We start from the raw sequence: 23,652 nt of genomic DNA on the forward strand, positions 1-23,652 counted from the left end.
ACGTTTAGTTTAAAATGTTGATGAACTATTATTTATTCCAATTATAGTTGCGCACACGGTAGTAGGCTATGCGTGAATGTTGGTTCCATAATGAAATTAGCGAGAAAACACCGTTTTCAAATGCGCACTGCAAATTTCAGCGTTTCATGAGATAGAGATGAAAATATCAGTTTAGAAATAGAACAACGATCATGAGTTACTTATGACTAGGATTGTGCCTTTGGCTACTGGACAATGGAAATGCTGATTTGAAAACCAATAGAACATGATAGAAATAGGCTACTTGTTTAAATGGCACATGGAAGCCTTTATAAAATAATTGCCTCCACGTTTATGGAAACTGATTTTGGCTTGGCTACTTTGAAGCAAGGTAAAGGCGTTGGCATGCTTCGGCTAACCGAACGAGTGTGCTCGCATACTCCCTTAAAATACCTTCGCTTGAAAAACTAGAAAAAAAGCAGCAATAGTAATGTTTGTCCATTTTGAGACACTGTAGCCAGTATAAACTTCCTCAAAATAGTCAGAAATAATCTAAGATAATTAATGACAGATTTCATGAGTTTTTACGTTTTTGCCGAGGAGATCGTAGTCGCGCAATTTTACATCTAACTAACATCTTTGGTGCAGTAATTTTCAATGAAAAGAACGTGCATGAAAACGAGTCGTCTGGTTGAATGACAAGACTTTATTGAAGAATCCCTACTGTTGACCCATCACCCACAAGGGGGCGTAGACTTGGGCTCAGAACTTCGGCTATCATCCAGAACGTTTTTTTTGTGTGCCGGAACAGCCGAAAAATCCCTCAAACGTCACAAAATATCATCATAATATATGCACGAACTCCACCGAACTGTTTCGGCTGGGAAGCATGCGGACGCCTTAAGTCTCCTTCGCGTCTCTTCTCTCTCTCACTGTGTATAAAAGAAGAGATTGCTTCTTCTATGCAAATGTTGTTAAGTACAATAAAAAAAAGTCCCAAATGACAGGGAAAATTATTGTTTTTCATCGGTAGTCCCATGAAATCAGCCTATTGACTATGCATTCATGCATTCATTCATATTGTGAATAGGCCTAGGCTACATGTTGATTTACCCAGTTTATCAATAGAGATTTACCATTCAAATGATTACCATTATGTAATGTAGTTAGATTAGTAAAAACAAAGTCAAATTGACTTTATGATTGTATAATTGATTGTACCACAGAACAATGCAGACAATCATGGAATCCAGACATTAAAAAGCAATTCAACAATATAATTTTTTAAAATTGAACTTATTAGTAGGATATCAACTAAATGCATTAATTAGCCCAAGTTAATCATAAGAATGCATCAGTGATTCATATTTTCATGTAACTTTCTGAAACGGCACAGGAATGCCCCTGTCTGTGTGTGTAGCCGTTAGCGATGATGCTAATGAAACAGTCTTCTGGTAGATGGAAAGGCTTTCCCAAAAACCTTCTCAATTAAATGTTAACCAGCTACAAAGTGGCCTATGCCTACCTGGCAGAAGGATATCATGATTATTTGCATCAATCCAGTGGCCATTTGTTTTGCAAACCCCATCTCATGTGCTACAGAAACACCGCTAATCAAACAACGGTCTCTGGCTGGTGCACACTTGCATTAAAGGGTAACTGCACCCAAAGTTCCCAGACCTTGATAATGGCGTTTAACTTATGTTCTCTCTCCTGTGTCCCTCTATCCCCCCCTCTCCCCCCCCCCTCCTCTCTGCCCTCCCCTCTCTCTGTCAGCAGTGTGTAGGTATGGGGGCGTTCCTGGACAAGCCTAAGACAGAGAAGCACACAGCCCATGGCCAGGGCAACGGGCTGCACTATGGCCTGAGTAGCATGCAGGGCTGGCGGGTGGAGATGGAGGATGCCCACACTGCCATGGTGGGTCTTCCCCATGGCCTCACCGACTGGTCCTTCTTCGCCGTCTACGACGGGCACGCCGGCTCCCGCGTCGCCAACTACTGCTCTGCCAACCTGCTGGAGCACATCCTATTAGGGGGGGCGGAGTTCACCCCGGGGATGGGCTCAGTGGAGGGCGTGAAGGATGGGATCCGCGCCGGCTTCCTTAAGATCGACGAGTACATGCGCAGCTTCTCGGACCTCCGGCAGGGGCTGGATCGCAGTGGCTCCACGGCGGTGGGCGTGCTGCTAAGCCCCTCCCACCTCTACTTCATAAACTGTGGCGACTCCCGGGCCGTGCTGAGTCGAGAAGGACGAGTCGGATTCTCTACACAGGTACAATACTATACATTAGTCCAGGACTCTCCAACCCTGTTCCTGGAGAGCTACCGTCCTGTATGTTTTCACTCCAACCCTGTTCCTGGAGAGGTACCGTCCTGTAGGTTCACTCCAACTCTTAATCTAGCGCACCTGGTTTTAATAATTAGCTGGTTTATAAGCTGAATCAGGTTAGTTACAACTGGGGTTGGAGTGAAAACCTACAGGAGGGTAGCTCTCTAGGAACAGGGTTGGAGAACCCTGCACTACAGTGCCTTCAGAAAGTAATCAGACCCCTTGACCTTTTTAACATTTTGTTAGGTGACAGCCTTTTCTAAAATTGATTAAAATGTTTTTTCCCTCAATCTACACACAATACCCCATAATGACAAAGCAAAAACAGGTTTTTAGAAATTGTTGCTAATTTATTACAAATAAAAAACAGATTACATTTACGTAAGTATTCAGACCCTTTACTCAGTACTTTGTTGAAGCACCTTTGGCAGGAATTATAATAATAATAATAATATGCCATTTAGCAGACGCTTTTATCCAAAGCGACTTAGTCATGCGTGCATACATTTTTTTGTGTATGGGTGGTCCCGGGGATCGAACCCACTACCTTGGCGTTACAAGCGCCGTGCTCTACCAGCTGAGCTACAGCCTAGAGTCTTCTTGGGTGTGATGCTATAAGCTTGGCACACCTGTATTTGGGGAGTTTCTCCCATTCTTCTCAGCAGATCCTCTCAAGCTCTGTCAGGTTGGATGGGAAGCGTTGCTGCACAGCTATTTTCAGGTCTCTCCAGAGATGTTCGATCGGGTTTAAGTCCGGGCTTTGGCTGGGCCACTCAAAGACATTCAGAGACTTGTCCCGAAGCCACTCCTGCGTTGTCTTGGCTGTGTGCTTAGGGTCGTTGTCCTGTAGGAAGGTGAACATTCGCCCCAGTATGAGGTCCTGAGTGCTCTGGAGCAGGTTTTCATCAAGGATCTCTCTGTACTTTGCTCTGTTCATCTTTGCCTAGATCCTGACTAGTCTTCCAGTCCCTGCCGCTGAAAAACAATATTTTGGTACCCTTCCCCAGATCTGTGCCTTGACACAATCCTCTCTCGGAGCTCTACGGACAATTCCTTCGACCTCATGCCTTGGTTTTTGCTCTGACATGCACTGTCAACTGTGGGACCTTATAAGACAGATGTGTGCCTTTCCAAATCATGTCCAATGAATTGAGTTTACCACAGGTGGACTCCAATCAAGTTGTAGAAACATCTCAAGGTGATCAATGGAAACAGGATGCACCTGAGCTCAATTTCGAGTCTCATAGCAAGGGGTCTGAATACTTATGTAAATAAGGTATTTCAATTGTTTATTTTTAATACATTTGCAAAAATTTGCAAAAACCTGTTTTTGCTTTGTCACTATGGGGTATTGTGTGTAGATTGCTGAGGATTTTAAAAAAATCCATTGAAGAATAAGGCTGTAACGTAACAAAAAGTGGAAAAAGTCAAGTGGTCTGAATATTTTCCAAATGCACTGTAGATATACACAGGTACAATACTATACACTACATATACACAGGTACAATACTATACACTAGATATACACAGGTACAATTATTTTTACCTCCTTTAGGACCACAAGCCGTGTAACCCCAGAGAGAAGGAGCGTATCCAGAACGCAGGGGGATCAGTGATGATCCAGAGGGTGAATGGTTCCCTGGCCGTGTCCAGAGCCCTGGGGGACTATGACTACAAGTGTGTGGATGGGAAGGGTCCCACAGAACAGCTGGTCAGCCCAGAGCCAGAGGTGTGTGTGTGTGTGTTTAAAATGCCTTTTGTTACTGTGGCATGTTGATTGGAACAGCTTCTAGTTCTTTCTCCTTGTTGAGGTGTGTGATCTCTCCAGCTGAAAGTGTGTGTTCCTCCCCCAGGTGTGTGTGTTGGAGCGTGCTGCAGAGGGGGATGAGTTTGTGGTGCTGGCGTGCGATGGGATCTGGGATGTGATGTCTAACGAGGAGCTGTGCGAGTTCGTCAGGTCCCGGCTACAGGTGTTTGACGACCTGGAGAGAGTCTGCAACGCCGTGGTGGACACCTGCCTGCACAAGGTACACACACTCACTCTCACACACACACACACACACACACACATTCACACATAATGTTTCTGCCACTGTCTCTTATGACCGAAAAGAGCTTCTGGATATCAGAACTGCGATTACTCACCTCGAGCTGGACAAATAGTTTTTTTCTTTAATGAGACAGACGCAAAGGATTTACTGCTGCTACCGGACCAGGCCCAAATCCCCATCATTCACATGAAGAGATGACACCGAGACAGGGGATGCAGATCCGGGTACCTTGTGAGAATTCGTCGGCGAGTGGGTAACCCGCCTCTACCATCTGTCCTATTGGCCAACGTGCAATCATTGGAGAATAAACTGGATGAGCTCCGTTCGAGACTATCCTACCAACTGGACATTAAAAACTGTAATGTGGCTGAACGACGACATGGATAATATACAGTTGGCTGGGTTTTCCGTGCATCGGCAAGACAGAACAGCTACCTCCGGTAAGACGAGAGCCCACGAGTGGTCTGTATCCATTTGTCAATAACAACTGGTGTAAATCTAATATTAAAGACATCTCTAGGTTTTGCTCGCCTGAGGTAGAGTACCTCATGATAAGCTGTAGACCACACTATTTACCAAGAGAGTTTTCATCTATATTTTTCGTAGCTGTCTATTTACCACCACAAACCAATGCTGGCACTAAGACCGCACTCAACGAGCTGTATAAAGCCATAAGCAAACAAGAAAATGTTCATCCAGACGCGGCGCTCCTAGTGGCCGGGGACTTTAATGCAGTAAAACTTAAATCCATTTTACCTAATTTCTACCAGCATATAACATGTGCAACCAGAGGGAAAAAAAGCTGTAGACCACCTTTACTCCACACACAGAGACGCGTACAAAGCTCTCCCTCGCCCTCCATTTGGCAAATCTGACCATAATTATATCCTCCTGATTATATTCCTGTTTACAAGCAAAATCTAAAGCAGGAAGCGTCAGTGACTCGGTCAATAAAGAAGTGGTCAGATGACGCAGATACTAAGCTACAGGACTGTTTTGCTAGCACAGACTGGAATATGTTCCGGGGTTCATCGATGACGTCGTCCCTACAGTGACCGTACGTACAGTGGGGAAAAAAGTATTTAGTCAGCCACCAATTGTGCAAGTTCTCCCACTTAAAAAGATGAGAGGCCTGTAATTTTCATCATAGGTACACGTCAACTATGACAGACAAATTGAGATTTTTTTCTCTCCAGAAAATCACATTGTAGGATTTTTTATGAATTTATTAGCAAATTATGGTGGAAAATAAGTATTTGGTCACCTACAAACAAGCAAGATTTCTGGCTCTCACAGACCTGTAACTTCTTCTTTAAGAGGCTCCTCTGTCCTCCACTCGTTACCTGTATTAATGGCACCTGTTTGAACTTGTTATCAGTATAAAAGACACCTGTCCACAACCTCAAACAGTCACACTCTTAACTCCACTATGGCCAAGACCAAAGAGCTGTCAAAGGACACCAGAAACAAAATTGTAGACCTGCACCAGGCTGGGAAGACTGAATCTGCAATAGGTAAGCAGCTTGGTTTGAAGAAATCAACTGTGGGAGCAATTATTAGGAAATGGAAGACATACAAGACCACTGATAATCTCCCTCGATCTGGGGCTCCACGCAAGATCTCACCCCGTGGGGTCAAAATGATCACAAGAACGGTGAGCAAAAATCCCAGAACCACACGGGGGGACCTAGTGAATGACCTGCAGAGAGCTGGGACCAAAGTAACAAAGCCTACCATCAGTAACACACTACGCCGCCAGGGACTCAAATCCTGCAGTGCCAGACGTGTCCCCCTGCTTAAGCCAGTACATGTCCAGGCCCGTCTGAAATTTGCTAGAGTGCATTTGGATGATCCAGAAGAGGATTGGGAGAATGTCATATGGTCAGATGAAACCAAAATATAACTTTTTGGTAAAAACTCAACTCGTTGTGTTTGGAGGACAAAGAATGCTGAGTTGCATCCAAAGAACACCATACCTACTGTGAAGCATGGGGGTGGAAACATCATGCTTTGGGGCTGTTTTTCTGCAAAGGGACCAGGACGACTGATCCGTGTAAAGGAAAGAATGAATGGGGCCATGTATCGTGAGATTTTGAGTGAAAACCTCCTTCCATCAGCAAGGGCATTGAAGATGAAACGTGGCTGGGTCTTTCAGCATGACAATGATCCCAAACACACCGCCCGGGCAACGAAGGAGTGGCTTCGTAAGAAGCATTTCAAGGTCCTGGAGTGGCCTAGCCAGTCTCCAGATCTCAACCCCATAGAAAATCTTTGGAGGGAGTTGAAAGTCCGTGTTGCCCAGCGACAGCCCCAAAACATCACTGCTCTAGAGGAGATCTGCATGGAGGAATGGGCCAAAATACCAGCAATAGTGTGTGAAAACCTTGTGAAGACTTACAGAAAACTTTTGACCTGTGTCATTGCCAACAAAGGGTATATAACAAAGTATTGAGAAACTTTTGTTATTGACCAAATACTTATTTTCCACCATAATTTGCAAATAAATTCATAAAAAATCCTACAATGTGATTTTCTGGAATTTTCTTTCTCATTTTGTCTGTCATAGTTGACGTGTACCTATGATGAAAATTACAGGCCTCTCATCTTTTTAAGTGGGAGAACTTGCACAATTGGTGGCTGACTAAATACTTTTTTCCCCCACTGTACATACCCGAAGCCATGGATTACAGGCAACATCCGCACGGAGCTAAAGGGTAGAGCTGCCGCTTTCAAGGAGCGGGACTCTAACCCGGACGCTTATAAGAAATCCCGCTATGCCCTCAGACGAACCATCAAACAGGCAAAGAGTCAATACAGGACTAAGATTGAATCCTACTACACTGGCTCTGACGCTCCTCGGATGTGGCAGGGCTTGCAAACTATTACGGAAGCCCAGCTGCTAGCTGCCCAGTGACATGAGCCTGCCAGATGAGTTAAATGACTTCTGTGCGTGCTTCGAGGCAAGCAACACTGAAGAATGTATGAGAGCACCAGCTGTTCCGTACGACTGTGTGATCACGCTTTCCGTAGCCGACGTGAGTAAGACCTTTTTAAATAGGTGAACATTCACAAGACCACAGGACCAGACGGATTACCAGGATGTGTACTCAGCACATGCGCTGACCAACTGGCAAGTGTCTTCACTGACTTTTTCAACCTGTCCCTGACCGAGTCTGTAATACCTACATGGTTCAAGTAGACCACCATAGTCCCTGTCCCCAAGAAAGTCAAGGTAACCTGCCTAAAATGACTACCGACCCGTAGCACTCACTTCTGTAGCCATTAAGTGCTTTGAAAGGCTGGTCATGGCTCACAACAACACCATCTTCCCAGAGACCCTAGACCCACTCCAATTTGCTATTCCGTCCCTACAGATCCACAGATGATGCAATCTCTATTGCACTCCACACTGCCCTTTCCCACCTGGACAAAAGGAACACATACGTGAGAATGCTGTTCATTGACTGCAGCTCAACGTTCAACACCACAGTGCCTTCAAAGCTCATCACTAAGCTAAGGACCCTGGGACTAAACACCTCCCTCTGCAACTGGATCCTGGACTTCCTGACAGGCCGCCCCCAGGTGGTAAGGGTAGGTAACAACACATCTGCCACACTGATCCTCAACACGGGGGCCCCTCAGGGGTGCGTGCTCAGTCCCCTCCTGTACTCCCTGTTCACCCACCACTGCGTGGCCAAGCACGACTCCAACACCATCATTAAGTTTGCCGACGACACAACGGTGGTATGCCGATCACTAACAACAATGAGACAGCCTATAGGGAGGAGGTCAGAGACCTGGCAGTGTGGTGCCAGGATAACAACCTCTCCCTCAATGTGAGCAAGACAAAGGAGCTGATTGTGGACTACAAGAAAAGGAGAGCCGAACACTCCCCCATTCACATCCATGAGGCTGTAGTGGAGCGGGTTGAAAGCTTCAAGTTCCTTGGTGTCCACATCACCAACAAACTAACATGGTCCAAACACACCAAGACAGTCGTGAAGAGGGAAAGACAAATCCTATTCCCCCTCAGGAGACTGAAAAGATTTGGCATGGGTCCTCAGTTCCTCAAAAAGTTATACAGCTGCACCATAGAGACTGGTTGCATCACCGCCTGGTATGGCAACTGCTCGGCATCCGACCGCAAGGCGCTACAGAGGGTAGTGCGTACGGCCCAGTACATCACTGGGGCCAAGCTTCCTGCCATCCAGGACTTCTATACCAGGCGGTGTCAGAGGAAGGCCTTAAATATTCTCCAGCCACCGTAGTCATAGATTGTTCTCTCTGCTACCGCACGGCAAGCGGTACCGGAGCGCCAAGTCTAGGTCCAAAAGGCTCCTTAACAGCTTCTACCCCAAGCCATAAGACTGCTGAACAGTTAATCAAATGGCTGCCCGGACTATTTGCATTGACACCTGCTGCTACTCTGTTTATTATCTATGCATAGTCACTTTACCCCTACCTACATGTACATATTACCTAAATTACCTTGACTAACCTGTATCCCCGCACTTTGACTCGGTACCGGTACCCCCTGTATACAGCCTCGTTATTGTTATTTTGTGTTACTTTCTTTTTACTTTAGTTTATTTAGTAAATATTTTCTTAACTGCATTGTTGGTTAAGGGCTTGTAAGTAAGCATTTCACGGTAAGGTCTACACCGGTTGTATTCAGCACGTGACAAATAAGATTTGATATGACACTAACCCTCTGTCTCTCTGTGTGTGTGTGTGTGTCCAGGGCAGTAGAGATAACATGAGTGTGGTGTTGGTGACTTTACCGGGAGCTCCCAAGGTGTCTGAACAAGCTCTGAAGAAAGAGGAGGAACTGGACAAATACCTGGAGACACGTGTAGAGGGTGAGAACACACAGATACACCCACGTCCTTTCTGAGAGCTTGGACACACTGCACCGACGAAGAGCTAAAAGCAGCGAGTGGCCGCCCCATCGCTAGCTGTGTGTTTTAGCGAGCGATGGCTGTTGGCGCCGATTCAACATGTAGAATCTGTTCAGAGGCAACCGGCCGTCCATCATTCTGTTTCCACTCTAACCCTGTGTCTGTCCATAGACTTGCTGGGTGGCTGTGGGGAAGAGGGAGTTCCTGACCTGGTGTGTATTCTGAGGAACATCGCCTCTGAGAACATCCCCAACCTACCGCCTGGAGGAGGCCTGGCCAGCAAGTAAATACTACACTCCCGCGCGCACACACACTCACACTGAAGAAGAAAAATACTTTATTGTCCATTTTCTTTTCAAATCACACGTCTCACCCTTCTTACTTTATGAGAGGATGAAAAAGACTGTCGTGATTGATTGAGAAGTTGTATCAATCAATCTTCACACATGCACACAAACGAGAATGTCTAATCTGTGTGTGTGTGTGTGTGTGTGTGTGTGTGTTCAGGCGCAGTGTGATCGAGGCGGTGTACAGCAGGCTGAACCCACACAGAGAAGAGGAAGGGGTGAGTAACTCTTCTTTGACCCGTGACCTCCCACCTCCACAATGACCCACTCCAGTCACAACAGCACCACCCTCTGGGCTGGGGTGTGAATGGGCTTCGAGGACCGTCAAATACCAAACGTGATCAAAATTGAGTATTTGATTGAGAGTCGAGACTTTGTTTCACATGACATTAATACTGCTCCCTGATGTTCCTGCTATGTCCCAACCTTTTAGAAAATCACACCAAAGCCCGGGACATCTTAAAAACATGAACTAGCAATATGGCGTAGTCTAGTCTGTCTTTACTCTGTTTTGGGAGTTGGGACTCGTAGTGGAGAGTGTGTGTGTGTGTCTGACGCTAGCGTGCGTGCGTGTGTGTGTGGCATGGTGTTGCCCGGGCCAGGCCTGTGCTGGGGAGGTGGAGTTTGAGGGTGAGAGGGAGGAGGCAGCAGTAACACCGCCAACCTCTTGGAGGCGCTGCGTATGTTCCGCCTGTACCACCGGGGTCAGTATCACTCAGTGCTGGAGGAAGCTCTGGCCGTCTAACGTCTGCCTGGGGAAAATACAGCCCACACAGGAGGAATCCTCCTGCTTTACCGCAGATTACCTCCCTGACTCCCCACCACCCTCCCCCCTCTCTCCCCCGCCTTCACCCACCGTTGTCGAGATGCAAGACCCTCCCGGACGCAGAGGAAAGCAAAGGCACGGCCCCTCCAGCAGCTCCGGCAGACATCGGCCAATCAGATCCTCCGGTGGTAGACATTGGCCGATTTTAGATCCTCCGGCGGTAGACATCGGCTAACCAGATTCTCCGGCAGCTCCGAGTTTGTCCAACTAGATCCTCTAGCTGCAGACCTCGACCAACCAGATCCCTCCTCCCACCCCTCCAGATTGACCCCTGATCTCTGATGTGTTGTGACTGATTCCACCCCAAAGATGAGTCGTCTAAGTCTATGGGCCTATCATGTCTGGACCTCTATCTGACTGAGCGAGAGAAGGCCGCTCATCTACTGGACTGGCGTTATAAAAGCACAAGTTCCCAAAAACCATCTGTCTGTCTTGCCTGTTTGTCTGGTCGTCCGTTTGAGAGAGTCTGTGCATGCCAGTGTGTGTGTTTGGTAGAATGTTCTAAAAGAATGCAAAGTTCAAAATATAAAAGTTTAAAATACTAACTTTGCAAAAAGTGTGTGTGTCCGCTATCATTGTTGTGTTTCTAAAGACTGAGCTGCATTTCTCTCTGATGAATGTGGTACTTAGTGTATGAGGGCAACAAGGCACAATATGATGGTTTGTGTGTGTGTACACGTTTTACTATACTTGTGAGTACCAGAAGTTCTCACAAGAATAGTAAACCACCTAAAATTCAGAGAAGTGAGGACATTTTGCCGGTCCTCACTTGTAAAAAGACTTTTGTAGGCTTAGGGGTTAGGGTTAGTGGTTAGCTTTAGTATTAGGGAAAATAAGATTTTGAATGGGAATCAATTGTTGGTCCCCAAAGTCCACACAAGTATAGTAATGTGTAGGTCTGTCTGTGTGTGTGGTGGGGGGCTGAATCTGTTCCATACAGTGATTTGTGAACAAGTAAAATAATAAATAAGTGATTTGATTTAAAAAATAATGCTAAGATCTGTATCTGATTTGGTTTGTCTCTTGTGTGTCAGATTTGGTTGGTGTCTGACTGTCTTTCTGTTCTGGTATATAAACATTTTTTCCTGTAAATATTCCATTGTGGGTCGGAAATGGCTCTTCACGTGCTGAAGAGTGTACAGTGAATTCCTACTACATGGCATCCTGCCATTTATAACATACTCAGTACAAATGTTATATTAAATGGGATATGGTCTAGTATGAGACTTGTAGGCCACCGTCAGGTGAGTCCAAGCTCGACTCATCCCACAGATTGACCCACATATCGACCCCTCACATTCTCAACTCCTGATCCACATACACACACACTTCTCAACACCAGTACGTAAATAACATCAGATTTGTATTGTATTTCCTATGCCTCATAAACACTTTCTCTCTCTCTCTCTCTTTCTTTCTCTCAGTGTGATCTGGAGGACCATTGGTAGTCGTGGTAACAGCGACCCCGGTCTCCTCCTGTGATTGGTCTAGCCACCCAGAGGGGGAGTTGCCTCCTCCACACGCCCAGTGGACGACGTGCGTGTGCGTGAGGACGAACACACACACCCACACACACACGCTCTGCTTTTACCTGGGAGGAGTGTGTTTTTGGAGGTGTTGCGGTTGTTTTAAGGACTGCTGAAACATCAGGATGGTAGAAGATGATTTTTACCTTCCAGGTTTTCTGGTGTTTTATTTTTTTTGTTGATGTTGTTGACATTGATCACCTGACTACATACGGACATGAGGACCTGAGGTGTATTTGTGTATGTGTGTGAGAGAAAGCTTTGAGGTGGGGACCAGGACCCAGACTGGTTCAATCTGGCTCTTGTCTTGGACTCTGTGCTGCCCGGCAACCCCAACCGCCCGAACACACACCACACACACACCCTTCAACCTTACACAACACACCCTGCACATGCATGTACCACACACACACACACACACACACACACAGAGGAGGGTCCACGTGCTACATGTTGACAGTTATACGACCCCTCTATCCCTCACGACCCCCTCTGCTCAACTCCACAGCTACTGGACAGGTATTGGTCAAAACTGATCCCACCTGACCGCCTCTGATTGGCTCCTGCTGATGGATGGAGTTTTCTGATCTTTCTTTCCTCTGTTTGTTGTCAGATAAAGGAAGGAGAAGAGGAGCGCTGAGTCCCAAACCAGTCCCTTCCCCCTCGTCCTCCGCCATATGCACAAGTTTCCCGAAGCTGAGGGAGTGAAAATATTGAGGGATTAGGGGCTAATTCGACCCTCCGTCACACTTTGATACTTCACAGCAAAGTAGTATGCCAACACCCACCACGACATGTTTGGAGTTTGCCTAATTTCATAAATTGTGAAAATGCGTGTCTAATTATATGGCACATACATTTGTTTGTCTGATTTCGAGGCGTGACACGTAATGAAATCTAATAATGAAATACCTCCCAAATTAAATGTTCAACTCTTACTACGATTTATATCTTGTGAAATGATGGGAAATTTCTCAATTAGAATTTCATGCTCTTATTTAATTTATAAACATGAATTGCGTCATTCAAGTCATGAGTGTGTCCCATAGTTGATGGGGTTCATTGAACCCTTCGTCGTGCTGAAAATCAGCCTCGGTTTTGTCAGCAAGTGTGACAATGGAGGGATCTCAGAGTGAGTTGGTAGAGGCAAGGGACTGGTTTGGGATTCAGCAGAGGACTATAACTCTCTTCTCTCAGGTGGGGATGACCTCACAATGGTGGATTCTGAGGCAGTGGGTTCTGTGTGAAGATGTCATCCTGTGTGATGTCACTGGCTGAACTGCGGGAGGGAGGGATCGGGGGTTAGGGTGTCACTTGGACCTGCTGTGTCTAAAACAGACCTCTCCTAGACCCCACCATCTCACCTACTCCCCACCCTGCCACTCTGCCCTGCCCCCTGATCAAAGCAGGATCAATAATAGTTAACGTGATCACTTTGATCAACAGTCCCGCGTACCTGTCTATTTTACATAGTATTACGAAAGCTAAAAGTTGAATTCAAATCTGTCTCTTTAAACTAGGTAATATGGAGTTTGAGATTATTTAGGAACGTTACCTAAACATTTGATCCTGCTTTGTGACAACATACCCCCTGGTAGACTCGATTGGCCCCCAGGCTTCTAGTTTAAAGGTGCACCCCGCAATGTGACGTCATCATACACTACAGGGCAACTTCCTGGTTACAGAAATCACAAACACAATTAATATCTGCCAAAACTGACGCTATTAATATTCTGTTGCTGTTTTCTTTAAAGCAGAGTGCTGCCCCGCTGTATGATGAAGTCAAATTGTGGAATGTACCTTTAACCCAGGTAGAGTCCCAGTGTTAACCCTGTGTTCCTGGTTCAGACTACATCGGTAATGTTTGTTTTTGCTGTTTGATTGCACTCACATTTGATTACAGAAAGCGTCTATATATTAAATAAAATACCTGCCAAGGACCAGTGGTCACTGTCTCTGGGTTGTGTGTGTCTGTGTATACCTTAGCGTATTTATGTGCATTCCAATTTTCACTTGTTTTTCTGGAAGTGGACACTCACTCCCCCTCATGGAGGAACAGTGAATGGAGTGTACACTTTAGGGAGAATCAAACTGCACTCACATTTGATTACAGAAAGCGTCTATATATTAAATAAAATACCTGCCAAGGACCAGTGGTCACTGTCTCTGGGTTGTGTGTGTCTGTGTATACCTTAGCGTATTTATGTGCATTCCAATTTTCACTTGTTTTTCTGGAAGTGGACACTCACTCCCCCTCATGGAGGAACAGTGAATGGAGTGTACACTTTAGGGAGAATCAAACTGCAGAACCCCCCCCCCCCCCCCCCATACCATCGTCTAATCCCCCTCTGTCTCTCAATCATCATTTCACCATAATCTCAAATTGAAATCACATCTTTAAGGTGTTCTCAATCTGAGCTGGATTAGGGGATTATGGGCCGTTTGTGTGTTTTGTGGGTGTGAGGGGGGGGGGGGTCTTTAATTTTGTGATGGGTTACTCTATCCCCGGGGCCAGAGGTTCTTCAGCTATTCATGGTATAGTTTATACATCCTCCTCTTTATTGATCTATTTCTCATGGAAACACACTCCATCTCTCCTAGGGCAGAAAAGGTACCTAAGGTATGGGTGGACGTTGTCCCACAATTCTTTGTTTTGTGGAGGGTCCTGCATATAGATTGTATAAGTGTGGGACAGCATATGATTTCTAGTGGAGTCATTTAGCAGATGAGGTCAGGCCATTGTTAGGGGGATAATCTGCTCTGACTGCTCAGATGGGTTAACACGCTCCGGATTAGAGCAGATTATTATACGCACACAGACACACCATGCCCCTCCCCTACTGCCCCTCCCTCCGAGGCTACCTTTCTCCTGTGCCCTCTGTCCCTTCCTCCTCTTCCTGTCTCTCCTCCATTTTCAACTATCCTCCCTTTCCTTTCCTCCTATCCTCCCTTTCCTTTCCTCCTATCCTCCCTATCCTTTCCTCCTACCCTCTCTTTCCTTTCCTCCTATCCTCTCTTTCCTTTCCTCCTATCCTCCCTTTCCTTTCCTCCTATCCTCTCTTTCTTCCCTCAGTTTCTCTTATTTTCTCTTCCCTATTTGAGAATACTGAAAACAAACAGCTGTGTGTGTGTGTGTGTGTGTTCCTCCAGCTGTTTCTGTTTTTGGCTTCTAGTGTGTTTGTCATGTCAGCTGTGTGTGTTTGTCTACACATACACACAGAGAGTCATTAAAAACAACCTTGTTAATGTGATGTCAACATATTACTGGATAATGATTTAATTACAGAGTCAACATCTGCCCAGCTCATCCTACCCTAACACGCACACAGAGAGAGAGCTTGGAGCAGAGAAGAGGGCTTGTTTGGGAGAAATATGATCTTATTATAATCTGATAGTTTTTTGTTTATAGGTGAGTGCTTATGCTTTGGGGGTGTGATGGGTGTTTGTTCGTTACCATTAGGGTCGTCAGAAATAGTTTTGCTCAGATTCTAGACGTCAGATTAAAACAAGGCCACAGCATCCATAAAGGTGATCAATACACTTACATTTTAGTCATTTTAGCACTTAGATCCATTTGGACTGAATACGTTTGTAGGTGCAACAGTTTTTATTAAATTCACGATTTACCGCCCTCACATGCACATTTCTGCCCAATATAAACCAACGATGTGCTACCTTTTTGTAGCATTTCTGACAATGTTAACATCAAGTCATCTGTGTAAACTGTGGACCTGGACACTTGTGTAATCAGAGCACAAACAAATAAGATAGCGAACGTCCTTGGCTGCTATTATAGCAAGTTAGACACACCAAACTTTGGGAATTTTGGAAAAACTGTAACGCTGCTAATTTATACAGTGGTGGAAAAGGTACCCAGTTGTCATACTTGAGTAAAAGTAAAGATATGTTAATAGAAAATGACTCAAGTAAAAGTGAAAGTCACCCAGTAAAACACTACTTGAGTAACAGTCTAAAAGTATTTGGTTTTGTGTATATATATACTTAAGTATCAAAGGTAAATGTAATTGATAAAATGTACTTAAGTATCAAAAGTCAAAGTAAAAGTATGAATCATTTCAAATTCCTTATAGTAAGCAAAGCAGATGGCACCATTTTCTTGTTTTTTAAATTTATGGATAGCCAGGGGCACACTCCAACACTCTGACATAATTGACAAACAAAGCATTTGTGTTTAGTGAGTCCGCCAGATCAGAGGCAGTAGATGACCAGGGATGTTCTCTTGATAGGTGCGTGAATTGGACCATTTTCCTGTCCTGCTAAGCATTCAAAATGTAACGAGTACTTTTGGGTGTCAGGGAAAATGTATGGAGTAAAAAGTGCATTCTTTTCTTTATGAATGTAGTGAAGTAAAAGTTGTCAAAAATAGTAAAGTACAGATACAAAAAAAACTACTTAAGTAGTGCTTGAAAGTATTTTTACTTAAGTACTTTACACCACAGAATTTATAATACATGCACACACCAGAACAGATGTGTCGCTGTTAGAAGATCCAGAGCGAATTCTAGCCCTTATGCATTAATTCAGTACGCTCCCTCCTCTGTCAATGACATTTTCTTATTGTCATTATAATCCAAATCTGCGCTGACTGATCCACACATTGTCAAGTTACTTTTCAATGTGTTCCCGAAAACCTGAAGTCGCCATCCACAAGTAAAAAGTAGCAGGGGTGCGGGTTGCAGAAGAAGCATCCAGGTAAAACATCAGAATGTTAATTGCTTGCACGACCTGTCAAGTTGCTAACTTGTAATTTGTTTTCAACACAACTGTTTAAGAAAAAAAAACTTTAAGAAAACAAGCAAGAGAAATAAACGTTAAGTACTGAGTAAATGAACAAAACCATTTTGGAACCAACGTGTGCTATCATCATCATCAGACAGTCCATTTAAATAGTGTCAAGCTGTCATCAAGGCAAAGGGTGGCTATTTGAAGAATCTCAAATATAAAATATATTTTGATTTGTTTAACACTTTTTAGGTTACTACATGTTTCCATGTGTGTTATTTCATAGTTTTGATGTCTTCACTATGATTCTACAATGTAGAAAATAGTAAAAATAAAGAAAAACCCTTGAATGAGTAGGTGTGTCCAAACTTTTGACTGGTACTGTATATATACAAACGTACAGTTGAAGTCGGAAGTTTACATACACCTTAGCCAAATACATTTAAACTAAGTTTTTCACAATTCCTGACATTTAATCCTAGTAAATATTCCCTGTCTTAGGTCAGTTAGGATCACCACTTTATTTTAAGAATGTAAAATGTCAGAATAATAGTAGAGAGAATTATTTATTTCAGCTTTTATTTATTTCATCACATTCCCAGTGGGTCAGAAATGTACATACACTCAATTAGTATTTGGTAGCATTGCCTTTAAATTGTTTAACTTAGGTCAAACGTTTCGGGTAGCGTTCCACAAGCTTCCCACAATAAGTTGGGTGAATTTTGGCCAATTCCTCCTGACAGAACTGGTGTAACTGAGTCAGGTTTGTAGGCCTCCTTGCTCGCACACGCTTTTTCAGTTCTGCCCAAAAATGTTCTATAGGATTGAGGTCAGGGCTTTGTGATGGCCACTCCAATACCTTGACTTTGTTGTCCTTAAGCCATTTTGCCACAACTTTGGAAGTATGCTTGGGGTCATTGTCCATTTGGAAGACCCATTTGCGACCACACTTCCTGACTGATGTCTTGAGATGTTGCTTCAATATATCCACATCATTTTCCTTCCTCATGATGCCATCTATTTTGTGAAGTGCACCAGTCCCTCCTGCAGCAAAGCACCCCCATAGCATGATGCTGCCACCCCTGTGCTTCACGGTTGGGATGGTATTCTTCTGATTTTAAGGCCCCCCCCTTTTGCCTCCAAACATAACGATGGTCATTATGGCCAAACAGTTCTATTTTTGTTTCATCAGACCAGGGGTCATTTCTCCAAAAAGTAAGATATTTGTCCCCATGTGCAGTTTGAAACCGTAGTCTGGCTTTTTTATGGCGGTTTTGGAGCAGTGGCTTCTTCCTTGCTGAGCGGCCTTTCAGGTTATGTCGATATAGGACTCGTTTTACTGTGGATATAGATACTTTTGTACCCGTTTCCTCTAGCATCTTCACAAGGTCCTTTGCTGTTGTTCTGGGATCGATTTGCACTTTTCGCACCAAAGTATGTTCATCTCTAGGAGACAGAATGTGTCTCCTTCCTAAGCGGTATGACGGCTGTGTGGTCCCATGGTGTTTATATTTGCATACTATTGTTTGTACAGATGAACGTGGTACCTTCAGGTGTTTGGAAATTGCTCCCAAGGATGAACCAGACTTGTGGAGGTCTACAATGTTTTATCTGAGGTCTTGGCTGATTTATTTTGATTTTCCCATGATGTCAAGCAAAGAGGCACTGAGTTTGAAGGTAGGCCTTGAAATACATCCACAGGTACACCTCCAATTGACTCAAATTATGTCAATTAGCCTATCAGAAGCTTCTAAAGCCATGACATAATATTCTGGAATTTTCCAAGTAGTTTAAAGGCACAGTCAACTAAGTGTATGTGAACTTCTGACCCACTTGTGATACAGTGAAATAATCTGTCTGTAAACAATTGTTGGAAAAATTACTTGTGTCATGCACAAAGTAGATGTCCTAACCAACTTGCCAAAACTATAGTTTATTAACAAGAAATGTGTGGAGTGGTTGAAAAACGTGTATGTAAACTTACGACTTCAACTGTATGTGGACACCCCTTCAAATTAGTGGATTTGGCTATTTCAGCCACACACATTGCTGATAGATGTATAAAATCAAGCACACAGTCATGCAATCTCCATAGACAAACATTGGCAGTAGAATGGTCTTACTGAAGAGCTCAGTGACTTTCAAAGTGGCACCGTCATAGGATGCCACCTTTCCAACAAGTCAGTTCAACAAATTACTGCCCTGCTAGCTAGAGCTGCCCCGGTCAACTGTAAGTGCTGTTATTGTGAAGTGGAAACGTCTATGAGCAACAACGGCTCAGCCGTGAAGTGGTAGGCCACACAAGCTCACAGAACGGGGCCGCCGATGGCTGAAGCTCGAAGCATGTAAAAATCGTCTGTCCTCGGTTGCAACACTCATTACCGACTTCCAAACTCCCTCTGGAAGCAAAGTCAGCACAGTTACTGTTCATCGGGAGCTTCATGAAATTGGTTTCCATGGCCGAGCAGCCACACACAAGCCTAAGATCACCATGCGCAATGCCAAGCATCGGCTGGAGTGGTGTAAAGCTCGCTGCGTTCTCTGGAATGAAGAATCACGCTTCACCATCTGGCAGTCTGACGGACTAATCTGGGTTTGGAAGATGCCAAGAGAACGCTACCTGCCCGAATGCATAGTGCCAACTGTAAAGCTTGGTGGAGGAGGAATCATGGTCTTTGGCTGTTTTTCATGATTCGGACTAGGCCCCTTAGCTCCAGTGAATGGAAATGTTAACGCTACAGCATACAATGACATTCTAGACGATTCTGTGCTTCCAACTTTGTGGCAACAGTTTGGGGAAGGCCCTTTCCTGTTTCAGCATGACAATGCCCCCATGCACAAAGCGAGGTCCATACAGAAATGGGTTGTCGAGATCGGTGTGGCAGAACTTGACTGGCCTGCACAGAGCCCTGACCTCAACCCCATCGAACACCTTTGGGATGAATTGGAACGCCTACTGCGAGCCAGGCCTAATCGCCCAACATCAGTGCCCGACCTCACTAATGATCTTGTGGCTGAATGGAAGCAAGTCCCCGCAGCAATGTTCCAACATCTAGTGGAAAGCCTTCCCACAATAGTGGAGGCTGTTATAGCAGCAAAGGGGGGACCAACTCCATATTAATGCCCATGATTTTGGAATGAGATGTTCGACGAGCTGGTGTCCACATACTTTTGACCATGTAGTGTATTAAAAAAAAGCTTGAAAGGGTAGTGGAATGGGGTAATGCCTTAGTGTGGGGTGGAAGAATGCAATACCTGACCTTGAATGCAGTACAAATCACGTTATTGTGGGAGAACCTCCTCAAAGAGTATGAATTGGGCTGTTTTGAAAAGGTTTGAATCCTAAGCAACCTGCCTACACATTGTTGGAAGTACAATAGACCAACAAAGCTACTGTAGTAGGTCAAAGCTGTGTGCTGGAAAACCTTGGTAGAGCATGGGTGAAGTACGCATTTTGGTGCTCATGTGAATTATCTTTATTTTTCGTCTTCAGATCAATGCTTACTTCTCACTTAAATTTTTTTTTTTTTTTTTCATTAAAATCAGTATGAGTCATCAGGCAACTCCTCCCCCTCTCTACTCCTATCTTCCCCCTCTCTACTCCTATCCTCCCCCTCTCTACTCCTATCCTCCCCCTCTCTACTCCTCTCCTCCCCCTGGCTACTCCTATCCTTCCCCTCTCTACTCCTCTCCTCCCCCTGGCTACTTCTCTCCTCCCCCTCTCTACTCCTATCCTCCCCCTCTCTACTCCTCTCCGCCCCCTATCCTCCCCTTCGCTACTCAACTCCTCCCCTCCCCCTCACTACTCCTCCCCTCGCTACTCCTCTAGTCCTCTCCTCCCCCTCTCTACTCCTCTCCTCCCCTCTCTACTCCTCTCCTCCCCCTCTCTACTCTCCTCCCCCTCTCTACTCCTCTCCTCCCCCTCTCTACTCCTCTCCTCCCCTCTCTACTCCTCTCCTCCCCCTCTCTACTCCTCTAGTCCTCTCCTCCCCCTCTCTACTCCTCTCCTCCCCTCTCTACTCCTCCCCTCTCTACTCCTCTCCTCCCCCTCTCTACTCCTCCCCTCTCTACTCCACTCCTCCCCTCTCTACTCCTCTCCTCCCCCTCTCTACTCCTCTCCTCCCCCTCTCTACTCCTCTCCTCCCCTCTCTACTCCTCTCCTCCCCCTCTCTACTCCTCTAGTCCTCTCCTCCCCCTCTCTACTCCTCTCCTCCCCCTCTCTACTCCTCCCCTCTCTACTCCTCTCCTCCCCCTCTCTACTCCTCTCCTCCCCTCTCTACTCCACTCCTCCCCTCTCTACTCCTCTCCTCCCCTCTCTACTCCTCTAGTCCTCTCCTCCCCTCTCTACTCCTCTCCTCCCCTCTCTACTCCTCTCCTCCCCCTCTCCTCTCTACTCTTCTCCTCCCCCTCTCTACTCCTCCCCTCCCCCTCTCTACTCCTCCCCTCTACTCCTCTCCTCCCCTGTCTACTCCACTCCTCCCCTCCCCTCTCTACTCCTCTCCTCCCCTCTCTACTCCTCTCCTCCCCCCTCTACTCCTCTCCTCCCCTCTCTACTCCTCTCCTCCCCTCTCTACTCCTCTCCTCCCCTCTCTACTCCTCTCCTCCCCTCTCTACTCCTCTCCTCCCCTCTCTACTCCTCTAGTCCTCTCCTCCCCTCTCCACTCTTCTCCTCATATTTGGCCTCCTGTTTAAATGTGATGTATGTTTCTGTACCGTCCTGTTCATATGTCTCTATGGGGAGATTGGGGACAATAGATGTGTATTGAATAGAGAACCAGCCTGATATACAGCTATGAGGACAGAACATTGAAACCGGCATACCTTTGTGTGTCAAGGAGACACACACACACACACACACACACAGTCAGCTTTAGACTACACTCCAAGGTGGATCTGACAGTAGCGAAGATATTTCAGGTAGTGTGTGTGTGTGTGTGTGTGTGTGTGTGTGTGTGTGTGTGTGTGTGTGTGTGTGTGTGTGTGTGTGTGTGTGTGTGTGTGTGTGTGTGTGTGTGTTTATGAGAGAGAGAGTTAGAGAATTGAATGAGTGGACACAGCCTTGACATATCCTGGTTCAGATGAATCATCCTGAGTGAATAAACCACCAACACATTCCTAGAGAATGGAGAAGCGCTACACACACACACACACACACACACACACTGTGACAAGGCTCAGCCAGGTCCATCTGCCTGTGGGAGTAATTGGCATTAACCCTTTGAGCCATGCAGTGACCACCTGGTCAACACTGACACATATGCATGGGCCTGTGTGTGTATGGCTTTTCCCCTGGTTGTTTTTGTTGTTCTACATGCTTCCAGATGTATGAATGTGTCATAGCTGTCAATCACCAATCTGGTGTACGGTTGTTTTTGGACAGGGCACAACAATCTCGCCCCATCCCAAATCAACCCCCAGACCTCATAGGCACTACTGTAGATCTGAGAGGAATGGTATAGCTTCATCTAGCCCTCTGAAATCAAATCTCACTGTATGATGTCTGCATCCCAAGGTAGTGGACACACACACACACACTGGACACACACACACTGGACACACACACACACACACTGGACACATGAACATACATGCACACAGACCATTATCATTATGATTAAATAAACCTCAGGTCCAGGGTGTGACCTCTGTCCACTATATCACCGCTAAGCAGTTTGTCCCGTTAATACCGGTAATGTCAAACATCGGGTACGGGGGCATTGTGGCGGAAAATCTCACCTAGACCACAGACGGAGTGTATGTTCCTCTAAGTGTTCTGCCGTTAATATAAACCATTATTCTAACCACTGTTCTGCTTTATCATATTCATAATTTGAGTGTTAAGCCATTCTATTATAGTCAGATTATCATATCTAACATTAGTCTGATAGACAAACACATTCAATCTGCATTAAACACAGATCCAGTTAGGATCAGCCATATGCTGTAGGCCAGGTTTCCTGAGCCATGGAACATACGCTTACGACACACACACACATTTATCCATTTTATATAAGGTGCTAGTTTTCTGGGCATCTGTGTCTTCACATACTTAGTAGGAGCCAGGTGCAACCACCGAGTATCTTTGGCTGGAAGAAGAGCCCAGACCTTGACAGCTTTCTCTTCTGATAGATGTTACTGCCAAAGGTCCAATGGGAGACTTTACACAATTAATCCTGTGACAATGGTGTTTCAAAATGGGGGCATGCATGTCACATAACAGGACAAGCTTTTACAAACCAGGACATGGACGGTTGAGCTGTTTTGCTATTGAAATGCCAGTACATCATCAAATAGTGAACAGATGGCTATTCATGCTCATCAACAATCTGACAAAACCTTATTGTATAGGAATACCCCGTTTCTAAGAGATGCACAAAACACTAATCTAGCCAAGGCTAAACATCTCAAACTTACATTGACATTTTAGTAATTTACCAGACACTCTTATCCAGAGCGACTTACAGTTTGTGTCGGTCTATGAGATTATAATTGATCATTAATACATTCCAGACTCCAGGGTAACTATGTCCACTCTGCACACACATTCTAAGAATGTAACAATTAATTCCAGCCTTGGTTAGTTAAAAACCCTTTTTCTCATTCACATCAACAAAATGCCTTGTACTGTATTGACACTCAAATGAGGTGTAAGTATCTACCCACTGGGCACAGACGTCAATTCAAAGTCGGTTCATCGTAATTTCATTGAAATGACGTGGAAACAACGTTGATTCAACCAGTGTGTCAGAGGAAAATAAGATGAGGTCCACTCTCAATATGAAATATAAAAGGTTGGTCATTTAACAATCTTACCATTTAACAATGTCAGGTAGGCCCATTAGACCTTGATACTGATTTAAATTGTCTCATTTCAATGTTATTACTGAGGACTTATACAGCACTATCAATTGTCTACACTGTTTCCCAAGGCAAGGCAGTGAAGTTGGGGCTTGT

General features: G+C 45.1%; 1 protein-coding gene across 2 annotated transcripts in view; it reads left to right on the top strand.

Annotated features, from left to right (window-relative positions):
- LOC311135582 (protein phosphatase 1B-like) overlaps window positions 1-13,910 on the top strand; it is a 30,187-nt gene extending 16,277 nt beyond the window's left edge. The window contains exons 2-8 of one of the 2 annotated variants that reach the window (XM_084169593.1): window positions 1,759-2,250; window positions 3,863-4,036; window positions 4,161-4,334; window positions 9,100-9,217; window positions 9,428-9,539; window positions 9,764-9,821; window positions 11,854-13,910. In XM_084169593.1, coding sequence (XP_084025719.1) covers window positions 1,768-2,250; window positions 3,863-4,036; window positions 4,161-4,334; window positions 9,100-9,217; window positions 9,428-9,539; window positions 9,764-9,821; window positions 11,854-11,877 — 1,143 coding nt within the window. In that variant the 5' untranslated portion in view covers window positions 1,759-1,767 and the 3' untranslated portion in view covers window positions 11,878-13,910. Of the gene's footprint in view, window positions 1-1,755; window positions 2,251-3,862; window positions 4,037-4,160; window positions 4,335-9,099; window positions 9,218-9,427; window positions 9,540-9,763; window positions 9,822-11,853 lie in introns of both variants that reach the window. The other variant, XM_084169594.1, reaches the window with a different exon arrangement.
- The last annotated feature ends 9,742 nt before the right edge of the window (window positions 13,911-23,652 follow it).

This window comes from Coregonus lavaretus, assembly GCF_964263955.1.
Source record: "Coregonus lavaretus genome assembly, chromosome: 1".
Taxonomy (NCBI): Eukaryota; Metazoa; Chordata; class Actinopteri; order Salmoniformes; family Salmonidae; genus Coregonus; species Coregonus lavaretus.